This window comes from Salvia miltiorrhiza, chromosome 5, assembly GCF_028751815.1.
Source record: "Salvia miltiorrhiza cultivar Shanhuang (shh) chromosome 5, IMPLAD_Smil_shh, whole genome shotgun sequence".
Classification (NCBI taxonomy): Eukaryota; Viridiplantae; Streptophyta; class Magnoliopsida; order Lamiales; family Lamiaceae; genus Salvia; species Salvia miltiorrhiza.
In genome coordinates, this window is record NC_080391.1 from 304,676 (window position 1) to 318,105 (window position 13,430).

Below are 13,430 nucleotides of genomic sequence, written 5' to 3' on the forward strand. Positions count from 1 at the left end.
GTTGGCCGTGGTAGGTGGCGCGTTTACCGACGGATTACCGACGGAATTTTCCGTCGGTAAATTATTTTTAATTTTTAAATTTTAATTTTAATTTTTTTTTTATCAACCTATCTTCGTATTCTACAAGTATTTCGTATTTCTAATGTATTTTGAACTTAATTGCATATGATTTGGCCAACTTCCCAGTGGGTCACCCATCTTACTAGTGCTCTGAGTCAAGCACGCTTAACCTTGAAGTTTCTTTCGAGTGGTCGCCAATAGAGAACACGCGTATTATTGATATAACTAGCACCTATTAATTCATTTAAACTCTATTTCAATATACAATATCATTTATTCATAACCTTAGAATATGTCGAGATGATATCTAAGACTTGTGGTGCCGGCGAAAAAATGACGGTAAATATATGATCGAATTTAAGATAATAAAAAAAATTAATATTGTCGTTTATTAAAAAGAGAAAATATTATTGCTAAAAATAACTATCAATTTTAAAATATTTTCAATAATTTAAAAATAATAATAATATAGAAAATTAATTTAAAATAATTTAAAAAAAATAAATAATAAATAATAATAAAAAATAAAAAATAAAATCGATTTTATGTTCAACTGGATAATATATTCATGTAATTTTTCAAAATAAATAAGAATACACATCAAATTCAGACCTTCCATGCATGTCACTAAAAATATAAGCTCAAGTGTATGTGAGTTGACTTAGTGGTAGGTGATTAATGCCCAAGGCTTAAGGTTCTGGGTTCGAGTCCACCGTGGTGCTGTCTTCAAAATTTCTTTATTTACAATCCAACCTAAGAGTCGAGTCATACACAATAATTAATCCTAAAAATAAAGAACTCCATGAAGCGATCTCATCACTGGCCTATTAATGCATATGTATTATTATAGATATTAATTTGGATCCGATCTGAGATTAGTTAGTTAATTATATAATTTTCATCCATGCTTACGTACATATTGAAACGTCATCTCACATGGATTTATCCCTATATAATGCCTTCATTTTCTTGATCAAAAATCACCCAGAAAATCAAACAAAACATACATAGAGAGAGAGAGAGAATGGCATATCGTGCTACTGCATCAACCAAGAAACTAGTTTCCTCTTCGGATGAGACGGCTCTAAGAAAGAAAGTTCTAGAACTTCATGCTAATGACGTCATCGAGTTCGATGACGAATCTCTTCTTGCCTCAATCGAAGGTATCCTCAATCATGTCATGCCGGGAGACGACGCCCCTCGTGATGTAAGTTTGTTAATTTATCCTTTTTAATCTTTAATTTTATCAATTCATTTTTTTTAAGGTAGTTTAGATTTTACAAGTGTCGCCATTATACAGGATCAGGGTCTGACAGACGAGGCCGGCAAGCTCCGGAGAATCATAGCCCCACCGGGGCCCGACGGCCTTCTCGACACCTTACCCTATCTGTTACATCAGATCACCTGTGTGGTTGGAATTCGAATCTTTTTATATTACTTAATTATACATTTTTTTCATTTTTTTATTAATAATTATTGTTGTTGTTGTCGTTATTATTTTCTTTTCTTTTTTTCTTTTTTGGATTTAGTTGAATTGCAAGTGCTCGGGCGGGGATGGCCATGCCTCAGCACTGGAAATTCTGCAACTGCTTGAACACTACAAATGGGAGGCTAAAATCGTGATAATTTTAGCATCTTTTGTAGTCGAATACGGCCAATACAACCTCGTGGCGAGGCTCTACAAGAGCGATCCGCTCGCGAAATTAGTCGCGATGCTCAAGCAAATACCCGACGAGAGTGATGAGATTTTTGCATCGATGAAATCCAAATTCGAGACTATTATAAACCTAGTGAAAGTGTCGATTGAGGTGACGAGGTTCATTGCTAAATTTGGTTGCTTTCCATCAAAATACATATCAAATGATGCAGAACCGATGGTTATGGCATCGAATCAAATCCCAATTGCTGTGTATTGGATGACAAGAGTCGTCGTCGCCTGCGCATCTGAGTATGCAGAAATTGTTGGCAAGAGTGAAGTGTAAGTTATTATTATTATTATTATTATTATTGTTATTATTATTATTATTAACTTGTAAATTTTGCAGAACAAGTTCATACACAGAAACATGGAGCGTTACCACCTTGCATCAGAAGATCACTACAATACAAACCTCATTCCAGACACATTATGATGCCTGCAGCATACACATAGGTGACATAAATAATTTTATTGAAAAATAATAATTCTAAAGATCGCGTAACAGTAAACTTGAACCTTTTAGAGCTTTGGCCTCGGGCATGCATTAACCACTTTTCACTAAACCAACACACGATTTTTAGTGTCTCACACAATTAAATTTCTTAGAATTTTTCTCATCTTCAACTTCAATTTCTTGTAATTTTTACTCAAATTTTACAGTTCTTAGTTAAGATATATTCATTATATCCAACGAGGGTTCATAATATTTTCTCAGCAATTAATTTTTAATTAGTCAATAGATCAGATCAGGGGCGGAGCCAGGGGGGGGGGGGGGGCTAGGGGGGGCTAGAGCCCCCCCCAAATTTTGATTTTTTTTTTTTTTTTTTTTTTTTTTTTTTTTTTTTTATAATATGTCTAAAAATGTTGTTATTATTATTATTATTATTATATTTGTATTTTAGTAAAAAAATGTCTAAAATGTATTGAATGCCCCCAAAATTTTTTTAGTAAATGTTGAACTATATTATCTATGAAAATGTTGTTATTATTATTATTATATTTGTATTTTAGTAAAAAATGTCTAAATGTATTGAATGCCCCCAAAAATTTTTTTAGTAAATGTTTTGAACTATATTATCTATGAAAATGTTGTTATTATTATTATTATTATTATATTTGTATTTTAGTAAAAAATGTCTAAAATGTATTGAATGCCCCCAAAAAAAATTTTAGTAAATGTTTTGAACTATATTATAAATGAAAATGTTGTTATTATTATTATTATTATATTTGTATTTTAGTAAAAAATGTCTAAAATGTATTGAATGCTCCAAAAAAAAAAATTTAGTAAATGTTTTGAACTATATTATCTATAAAAATGTTGTTATTATTATGATTATATTTGTATTTTAGTAAAAAATGTCTAAAATGTATTGAATGCCCCCCAAAAAAAATTCCGGGGGCGAGCCCCCCCCCAAAAAAATTCCTGGCTCCGCCCCTGGATCAGATGCTAATATTTTATATATATTGTAAAGGTCACAGTATTTTCTTAAATGAGAGTTACAATATGATATTTGACCTGTTAATTATACATGAAAAATGTTAACTAATTAAGCACAGATATGTATATGAGGATTAATTATGTGGAAATACTTTGCAGCGGAGAAGAAACAAATCAGATACGTTGAGAAACTAAAGACAATGTTTGGTCAGACAACAGTCTACATTGACAACCAGAAAATATTACAGACTATTATGAAAAAGAAAGATGGCTTGCATCCTCTTTCATGTGGCCCTCAAGTAGAAACAAAGGTAATCAAATTTTGTTACAAATATTAGTTTTAACAATTTTTATTTTTTTTGAAATTTTAGTTTTAACAAATTTATTTATGCATTATGTTAATATAATTTTTTCACTTGGGATCCTCTGTCCCATATATATTTTGGTGTTCCATAAATTGACTGAAGGCTCTACCAAATATGTATCCAAATAGATAAGTGTGGAAGCTCTCAAAGGGAAAACAGTGCTGCTACTAATCTCAGATCTCGAAATCTCCATTGAAGAAATCAACCAAATCAAATATTTCTACAAAGAGAGAAAGAAATCAGAGTGCCACTACGAGATCGTGTGGCTCCCGATTGTCGAAAAGATCGAAGAAACCAAAGAATTTGATGATAGAGTTGTGGAGTTGAAGTGCAGCATGCCGTGGCACTCTTTGGAGCATCCGAGGTTGATCAAACAAGGGTTCGTGAAGTACGTGAGAGAGGAGTGGCGCTACTCGAAGAAGTCGATAATGGTGTCGATAGATCAACGTGGCAAAGTGGCTCATCAAAATGCTTTGCACATGATGTGGACATGGGGTAATGCAGTCTACCCCTTCACCCACAGGCGCGAGGCAGAGCTATGGAGTCGCAAGGAGTGGAGCCTCAAGCTGCTGGTTGAAGAGACTAATGAACAAATGACTACTTGGGTAAGTATATATACTTATCTTTTTGAATTGATATACGTGTCAGACTGTCTGACGCATCAGGATATATGCATGCATGCTCACTTTTAACACCCTTGTTGTAGGAAATTAATTTTCAATTGTAGCTCTAGTAATGAAATTATATATTTTTCTGTGTCCGATCCTGCACATAATCTATGAGGAGGTTTCCAATGCGGTTGTTCGCACACTGCGGACCACTCACATATTCTAATAGGACACTTGTACGTGCCTTATTCGAGTGTCTAATAGGGCACTTACAAATGTTCTATATATTAGAGTAAATCTATTAAAAATTGATTCAGATGATTTATACATGTTTTTTTTTTTTTTATCTTGAATCAGATAAAAGACAACAAGTTTATCTGCGTGTTTGGCGGCGACGACTATGCATGGATAGAAGAATTTCTGAAAGCGGCAAGCGACGCGGCGAGCGCGACGAAAACGAAGCTAGAGATGGTCTACATATACAAGAAGAACACGACACAGGAGCACATCACAAGAATCACCGAGATTCTCTCGAAACGCAGCGTTTTAATCTGGGAGAAAGCCGCATCGACTTACTTCTGGAAGAGAATGGAGTGCATGCTCTACTCGAAGGTCCACCACGGCGCCAAGATCACGACGGCGAAGGAGCCCGGCGACGCCATCCTCACGGAGGTGATCAGCATGCTCACTCTCGGCGACCACGACAAGGGCTGGGGCCTGGTCAGCCACGGCGCCGGGGCCGGGGCCAAGATGATCGCCAAGGCCAAGGGCGACGTCATGGTTAAGGCGTTGGGGGAGTTCGAGTCGTGGAGCGGGGCGGTGAGGGAGAAGGGCTTCGCCACCGCGCTCCACGAGCATTTGGCCGGCCGGGTGGTGGAGAAGCATCACTGCAACCGGCTTACGCTGCCGGGGATCGAGGACATCGGCGGCACCATGATCTGCGCCGAGTGCCAGAGGCCCATGGAGAAGTATATCATGTACCGTTGCTGCGTTGAGTGATATATGGAGAAGATCGATCGTCTTTGTTTTTATTAATTGGATGTGTGTTGTTTTATGTCGAACTAGGGTTTGTTTCTATGATTGTGGTAATAAAGACTGATTGGATCAGTCTAGTTCAGTTATTGTTGTTTTGAGTTTGTAATTTTTTGTAACGGCCGGGATTGTCATCTTGTTGAGATGAATTAATGGGAGTGTATGGAGTTTGGGTCTAGTATTAAATAGTGGGGTTTGTGGACCCTATTGTTATAAATGAAAGTGAAAATGACATTACGGACGGATCAAAATGAGATAATTGTTAAAACGGGATCGTAACTTTCAATTTTTTTCAAAAATTGGACTATATGTTTCAGAATTTGAAAATGAGGACTATAACTTCCATTTTATACATTTATGCTCCTATCAAGAAGGACATATAGTAGTCCTTAATTTCAAATTCTGTAACATAATCCATTTCCAGAGCTTGAGATTTTCCAGTAATCTCAAGAAAAGATCCGCGACGACTACTACTACCACCACTACGACAAAACCCGAGAAGTTCAAGACACTAGTGTTTTTGTGTCTTGTGTCTGAAATATTTTGTTGTTAATTAATTCATAGTCCTCTTTCTGAAAATATTGAAAATTCTGGTCCTGTTTTAACAATTAGCTCGAGAAGTTCATACATCGTTTGTTTCCTTTCTTTTCTAACCTTTTTTGTGGAAAAACAAATATTTGAATCTGAGCATTTGGGTTCTGCATATGAGATCATTTGCCCCCTATCCCACTTTCAAGTTTTTAAGATTATTGGTGTATAAATACATCAATTTTGAACGAATTATGATTTTTAATATACACTATAAAAAATATAAAAAATTATATAAACTTATTGTTTGTAATAATTTTATAATAAATTCTATTTTCAAGCAAATTAAAACTGTTGTGGCGCGTCAGAGTTTCGAAGGCAAGGGCAAGACTGGCTACAAGCTCATAACGCAAATAAAATAATAAATTTATAATAATATAAAAGGTGTCTTGGGCACAAAATATGGATTGCTTATTATATTCCTATTACATATATTTAAGAAACAATGGTGTCAAATGGCCACATTGAACATGCAAACACAATATTTGGCCACTAATTGAAAAAACACAAATTATGGCCATTAATTAGGCAATATGCCTAATATACCCCTAATTGGGCGGACTGGGTAGGGCCAGGAGCGCGGGTCGCGTGCCGGGTAGGATCAGGCACGCGGGTCGGGTTAGGCACTTATGGCACTATTAGTGCCATAAGTGCCAACGAAATTTTTTTTTACTCCCCCTGCCCTGTCTACCCCCCCGACCCCCGACCCCACCCACCCCAAGCCAAAATGAACTTTTTAAACACTTTCCCTAGGGTTTAGATATTCCATTTAGGGTTTAGATTATCCATTTAGGGTTTAAATGTTCCATTTAAGGTTTAGATGATGTTGTTGTTTCTATATTTGTTCTACATGTTTGGCACTTATGGCACTAATAGTGCCATAAGCGCTAAAAAGACCATTTTACTTTATTTTATTTTGGATTTTCGTTGGCACTTATGGCACTATTAGTGCCATAAAATAAAATAACAAAAGTAAAATTTGATTTATTTTTATCTCGGGGGAGTAATTTTTTTTTTTGTTTTTGGCTTGGGGGTGGGTGGGGTCGGGGGTCTGGGGGGGTAGACAGGGCAGGGGGAGTAAAAAAAAAATTCGTTGGCACTTATGGCACTAATAGTGCCATAAGTGCCTAACCCGACCCGCGTGCCTGATCCTACCCGGCACGCGACCCGCGCTCCTGACCCTACCCAGTCCGCCCAATTAAGGGCAAAAACGTCCCAAAGCTATAAAAATGGCCAAATTTTATGTTTTTTCAATGAGTGGCCATAATTTGTGTTCTATGATCCATTTTGGCTATTCCAAAATTTTACTCTATATTTAATTTCAAGGATAATTATGTAAATTATGTATTACTATATATTTAGAAGAATATACTATATATTTAATTCATTAGATATTAAACTACTATAAAAATATACTCTTAATGTATTAACTATATTAGCTTATCTAAAATCTGTATTTGATATGTGTCTGAAACTCATTTGAGTTAAATAGAAAAAATTGCTAATTAAAAATTTATTATATTTATATTTTTTCACTTATCAAATAAAATAAGATTATGCATACAACCTGCACTCTTTCTCCTGCTGAAATAAAAAGATTGAATAAAAGAAAATCTGGCCCAAGAGTGCCTTCTAATGCCAATTAATGATCTTTTGGGCCTGTAGACAATCAAATACACAGTTGGCCCACCAGAGCTCTTAAATAAATAAAGACAATCTTCTTAAATATATAATACGGTTTGGGATTTCTGCACTCTCCTTAATCTGGGGTTCTACGTGGCATATCTAAGAATTCAGCATTCAAAATCCCTGTAATTCTAGAGCCTCTACCTTTATAATATACATGACACGTGGCAATATAGATCCACATCAGCTATTTTATTTTAATTTTTAAAAACATAACAAGAATAATTTCTCTATGCTAATTCCCAAATCTCATCCCCTTCCCTCTCGTCTCTACTCCCGCACCGCGCCCCGCCCCTCCCACCGCTGCGATCTGCTTCGCCGGACCACCCCGTCCCCTTCCCCCGCCGCGATCTGCCCCCTCCCATCTCCACACCGGTTCTTTCTGCCCCAAAATTCTCAAATCCTAATTTCACACTCTCCCTCCCCCGTGTCGATTCGCACTCCCAAGTCAGCGCCGCCGCCCCTTCTCCTTTCCCCGTTTCAACACCAGAGTCTCCCTCACTCGCTTCAATTCGCCGCAGTCGGGCCCCAAGTCAGTGTCACCGCCCTTTCCTCCCGTTTCAACACCAGACTCTCTCTTCCCGCAACAGCCCTACCCCCAAGTCGGCGCTGCCGCCAATGGCTGCCTTGCGTCTGGCACCACCGCCGTCAATCCACCGGACATTACTTGGCTCCGAAACAGTTCTTGATTAGCCATGGTAAGTATTCTATTAGGAAAGATTATATTTGATTATTATGAATATGGAATGATTAGTGTGAATTTTAGAAAGAACAAATTTTGGAAAGAATCACTATGCAATAAGATTATATGATTTACCTATCAATCAATAATCAGCCAATTTTAGATACAAATTAACAATGGAAACTTAATAATCTAGGTTTTAGCTATAAATTCATTAGTTCAAATGATGAGAGTTTTACAGCCAATCAATGGTGATTTGTGGCTTCCACTCTTCGTTCTGGTTCAAAGTAAGCTTAATTTCATTATTTATTTTTTTAAAATATTATTATTTTCCCAAATGTGTTTTGAGATCGCCGCAATTTACCTTTATCTCCGTGTTGCAGATTGGATTTAGTTGTTGTTTCTTTCTTTTGGATTTATTTTCTTGATTGGTTATATAGATTTATTAAGCTTTATTGAATTGTCAGTGGTGTAAATCAATTATAGCTTTTGATTATATTTGTTTATGCTATAGCTGACTTTTACCATCATTTTTGCCTTGATTTTTGTTGGTGCTGCGTTCTCTTTAGTGCCAACAGGATTGATACTTTCCCCTTTGCATAGAGTGTAGATAATATATAAAGATCAATTTTTTTTTGGGTTTCTTCATGGCCTACATAAGCGTCAGAAGACTGATTCAAGTTTCGAGTTTCTCCGCTTTAGCTCATATCCTTATGTTCTAAAACCTGGACATTTTCATGCTACAGCTTGTGAATCCGTTGAAAGTCTACAATTGAATTTTGATATGTTTGCAAATGACAGGTGAAATTTATTGGGTAGTAGATTTGATGTTCCTTAATTTTTGAAAAGTATCTTAATGTGTTTATATCTTTGAAAAACAGTGGCGTATGAGATTAAGTTATTAGGGTTAAACTTACTTTAATTTCACATTCATGTGGTTGTTTATGCAGACTCTGAGCGACGTGGTATGGTATTTTGGAAATAGTTGTTGCTCGCTGCCTATGGCTCATGACCAGCTATTGTTGAGGTGAGCTTGCAGTAGCTTTGGAGTTATTCGTCTTTCTGCAGTATCGATGGGCTGGGCTTAATTTTCTTATTCCAAAACATACTGTCGTTTTGCATCAAAATAAATTGATAACTTAGCTAGGGGTTTCATGGCATAATCATACCAAGATATTAGAGAATTAAGTACAATGAATTTTTGACGGTCGTGGTGTATGATTTTGTTTTTTGCAAGTGTTTCTAATGCAGAATGCATAGTGTATGCTGATTTTATTTTTTGGAAGTAAATGGTTAGTAATGTAGAATGCAGAATTTATATGTTGATTCTGTTATCATTTTTATTTTCTGTTCTTCATGGATTCTTCTTGAACTAACAACTTTTTTATTTGCATTTTTTTTTCCTAATTCAATTGGTAGGGGCGCTGCTGCTGTACCGAGTCAGGAGAATGGGGGATTCCTTGGTGTGGTGTGTGTGTTGTTGGCTGAGTAGTCGAATCAGGGGTAGAGGGCGGAGATGGTGGCAGCATATGGCTGCTGCTATCGGCCAGAGTGAGCAGAGGATAGAGGGATAAGAAGGTAAGAGGAAGAAAGAGATGTGTGGTTCCAGCATTTTAGGTTTAAGGATTTCAAAGGATTTTGTATATTTTACTTTAGAATAATACTAGAATAATATGGCCTTATATATGATGCATATTTGTTCCATATTTCAGATGAGGATTTGATTCCTCCTTATTTCACTTTTTATTTTCTCCAAGTAGGCGTCGTCCTGTTAAGTGTTAATGAATGAGATTAAGAGCCCCTGTAGCTCAATTTTGTAATATTGTTTGTGAGAGGAGAGAGATGCAATATGAATCTCCAACTGGATGTCTTAACACTTTGATCAGTTAGTTATCTGTGTTGTGCATATCTTAACCTCTGTTAAATTTGGTTGTTGGATACATTTTGCAGATCTTAACCTTTGTTGAATTTTGTTATTGGATACATATAGCATTTTGACATGTTTATCCTATATTAAGACAGGAGCATGGCTCAGCAGATCAATGATCAATTAAAACAATGAGAAAATTGTACAGGGAAAAGGATAAGATATGAAATTATTTTTTTTATCCTTATTATTATACTAACCATATATTTTCTCAAAAACGATCGTTTGTATAGTGTCAAACCAGAAAAAGACATTTTTAATTAAAAGTAATTAAAAGGTTTATCATGAGTAGATGCGCAATACAGCCTAACTTCATATATTTGGTGTCATCACCGGCAATTGGTTGTGATAGAGTACAATATTGCTTAGACTTGGGAATTTATACAATCATTGAGAAAGAAATGCATACATAAAGCATGAATAGCAACATAGGTGAAAGAGAACACAAATATGATTGTGTATATATAAAAAATGGCGTGTACGAGGATTGAGATTCCACTGGTGTATAAGAAATTGAAATTTTCTCTAAAATTTGCAGATCAAGTCTCATGGTGATTTATTTGTTGGGTGATTTATTGCATTTGTTGGGTGGTTAATTGCAGGATGTCGACGCCGAGAAGAAGCAACGCCCCTACCTCTCAAGCCTCGATGGGTAGCGGATGGCGGAGATTGTCGGATACCCTACGGGTGGCGGGTATCCGCGGGTATGGGTGACAAATAGTAGTGCACAAGAATTTGAAATTTTCTCTAAAATTTGCTACAATTTCGTGGTGATTTATTTGTTGGGTGGTTGATTGCAAGATGTCGACGCAGATAAGTAGCAGTGCCCCTACCTTTCAAACCTCGGCAAGTATCCGACGAGTAGTGGGTGACGGGTATCCGACGGGTAGCAGGTGGTGGGTACCCAACGGGTGGCGGGTATTCGCGGGTCGCGGGTATGGGTGGATAATAGTAGTGGGTGACAAATAATTTTTTCGAATATACGTTTCCCTAAGCCATGTCAGGGATGAAAGTCCTCTTTAATTTATTTTTTCATTTTAGTTTGATATGTAACGTAGACCTATGTCATATTAACACTTATTTTATTGAATAATATTTATTATTTATAAATATATTATGAAAGGAATGTAGACTTTTTAATTTATAATTTATAACATCAAATAATTCCCGTCGAATTTCGACGGGTTACACACTAGTTACTTCTTAATTAATTAGTTAACCATCAACTTTGCCATATCAAAGTTGACGTGGCACATGATCAGCTCTAATTTGGCAAGATGATTAAATTAGGCGAAAATCTGCAACAAATCTAAGTTTGTTTACAAGCTTCTATAATTTAAGACAATTAACCCTAATGGTGCGTTTATTTTGGTTATAAAATTTTCATTGGAAAATGATGGATAAGAAAATATGAGAAAATATTATCTTTTATCATCTTTTTTATCATATGTTTATTAGAGATAAAAAGATGAGAAAATATTTTCACACCGGCACCTAGAATAATATTATCCAACATTTGAGAGAAAATAAGTAAAAATGAGTTGTCCGAGAAAATATTTCACCCTGCCCGAAGTAAATTTCTCATCATAGTAAACATATGAAAATGATGAAATATGGGTGAAAATATACTTTTTCACTCATTTTCCATCAAAGTAAACACACCATAATAATAATTTGTATGTCTATGCTTGTTCGATAGCGTCAAAGCAGAAAACAAAAGATTAACTTTGATAAATTCCGTGTCAATTCTAGAAGACAGAAAAATAAACTAATTCGATTTTTATGAGGAAGGAAAGTTTGAATTATACAGCTAATTAAAAAATAAAGTCGTGTTTAATTTGTTCCATTCTAAGTTGTTAGAGATTTTTTTTTTAAAAAAAAGAGGGTTAGCTGTACGTAGCCGTGTAGTACAATGAACCAAACGAGGTTGTTATTATGTTGATTAAAAGAAAATGAATTAATTTCTACGTCGCCTCGTAGTGATAAGGTAATAAAAACAAAACAAGGTTTGTTATGGAATATTTAATAATTCTATTTTACGTCCATTAATTGTAGCAACGGACAATAATCTTGAAACAAACATGGGGTACATTGAATCTTATTCCGAAACGAATACATGACGCCCAATATTGTCAACGTCGTCTTATTTTTAGAACATAAACGAGAGAGAAGTCCATTTGCACACCCACACACACATGATAATTAATTTAAATTAATCACACATATTGGCGGATGTACCCTTCCTTCTCTTGGCCGGTGGCGGCGCCGGCATGCACGAGGGTGGCCGTGAAATACCACGAGACGAGGTCGTGCACGGCGACTTGGCCTCCGGTGGCCCCGGTGATCCCGACCTGCACCTGCTGGGGAAGAATGGTGCTCAGGTCGAACACATAGCTCACCTCGTATACTTGTGAGCCGGCGGTGACTTTCACGGTGATCAGCTTAGTAGCTTCCTTGTAGCCGATGATGGCCGTCGCCTGCTGCCCGAGCAACGCGTCGCCGACGTTGGTCACATTTTTGGAAACATTAGATTCGATGTCGATCCCAATATGACGAAAGCTAGGATCCACTCCAGGGTTGGAGAAGATGTCGAATTCCGCGGCGAAGACGGAGGGGCCGACGCCCGAGGAGTTGAAGATTCCGTAGCTGCCGCCGGTGAAGCCGAGGGGTAGGTCGACGGGGGCGATGAAGAAGGTGAAGCCGTCGGCCGGGTTCGTGTCGCCGGGGTTGGGGGTTATGATGAAGTTCAAGGTGGTCTCGAAGTCGACCTGCGCCCCGGCCTGCCAGAACGTGACCGGTGTCGGGTACACGACCCGGCCGACGCTGTACCCGACCGCGTTGCCGGAGGTGGTCTTGGTCATGCGGAGGAAGGTGGAGTCCGACGGGAAATGGGCGTCGCCTTGGTAGAGGAGCTCGGTCGGCTGGTCGCCCCAGAAGTCGTAGGCGAAGGTCGTCGTTTGGGACCGCGCCGTGTTGGCGGCGGCGAGGAGGAGGGCGATGGAGATTAGGGTTTGGAGAAGCTTGGCCATGGCTTAATTGAGTAAGAGTATTTGATTTGGATGTGGCTGATGGTGGTGGTATCTTTTGCATCTATTTATACTAGTACATTATAGTGCATGCATGATAATAGTGGTATCAATCAATCATCATACTTTTACATTATCATTATTGACTAGCCATGTAAATATATACTAATATTAGACTAATCCGTCCGTTAACTTTTTCATTTTTTTTTTCACCAAATTATTTTGAAACAGTACAAGAAAAACGCTCATACTTGACGGTTTTTAGCCGTCATCTATGATATCCGTCGACCGTCAAGTATAGTACCTAAAATAGATG

General features: G+C 37.2%; 3 protein-coding genes across 3 annotated transcripts; 2 read left to right on the top strand and 1 right to left on the bottom strand.

Annotated features, from left to right (window-relative positions):
* The first annotated feature begins 1,047 nt into the window (after nt 1-1,047).
* Nucleotides 1,048-5,383, top strand: LOC131026546 (protein SIEVE ELEMENT OCCLUSION B-like). Its single transcript, XM_057956436.1, has 7 exons — nt 1,048-1,267; nt 1,361-1,471; nt 1,590-2,038; nt 2,106-2,212; nt 3,360-3,511; nt 3,694-4,170; nt 4,531-5,383. The coding sequence occupies exons 1-7, from the start codon at nt 1,085-1,087 to the stop codon at nt 5,170-5,172; spliced, it is 2,121 nt and encodes a 706-aa protein (XP_057812419.1). The 5' UTR covers nt 1,048-1,084; the 3' UTR covers nt 5,173-5,383.
* Nucleotides 5,384-7,711: 2,328 nt separating this feature from the next.
* On the top strand, nt 7,712-10,067 carry LOC131024721 (uncharacterized). Its single transcript, XM_057954258.1, has 2 exons — nt 7,712-8,177; nt 9,581-10,067. Exons 1-2 carry the CDS (start codon nt 7,712-7,714, stop codon nt 9,733-9,735), a joined length of 621 nt encoding a protein of 206 aa, XP_057810241.1. The 3' UTR covers nt 9,736-10,067.
* A 2,028-nt stretch (nt 10,068-12,095) lies between these two features.
* LOC131026555 (mannose-specific lectin alpha chain-like) lies at nt 12,096-13,237 on the bottom strand. The gene has a single exon (XM_057956445.1). The coding sequence runs from the start codon at nt 13,115-13,117 to the stop codon at nt 12,305-12,307; it is 813 nt and encodes a 270-aa protein (XP_057812428.1). The 5' UTR covers nt 13,118-13,237; the 3' UTR covers nt 12,096-12,304.
* Between the last annotated feature and the right edge of the window lie 193 nt (nt 13,238-13,430).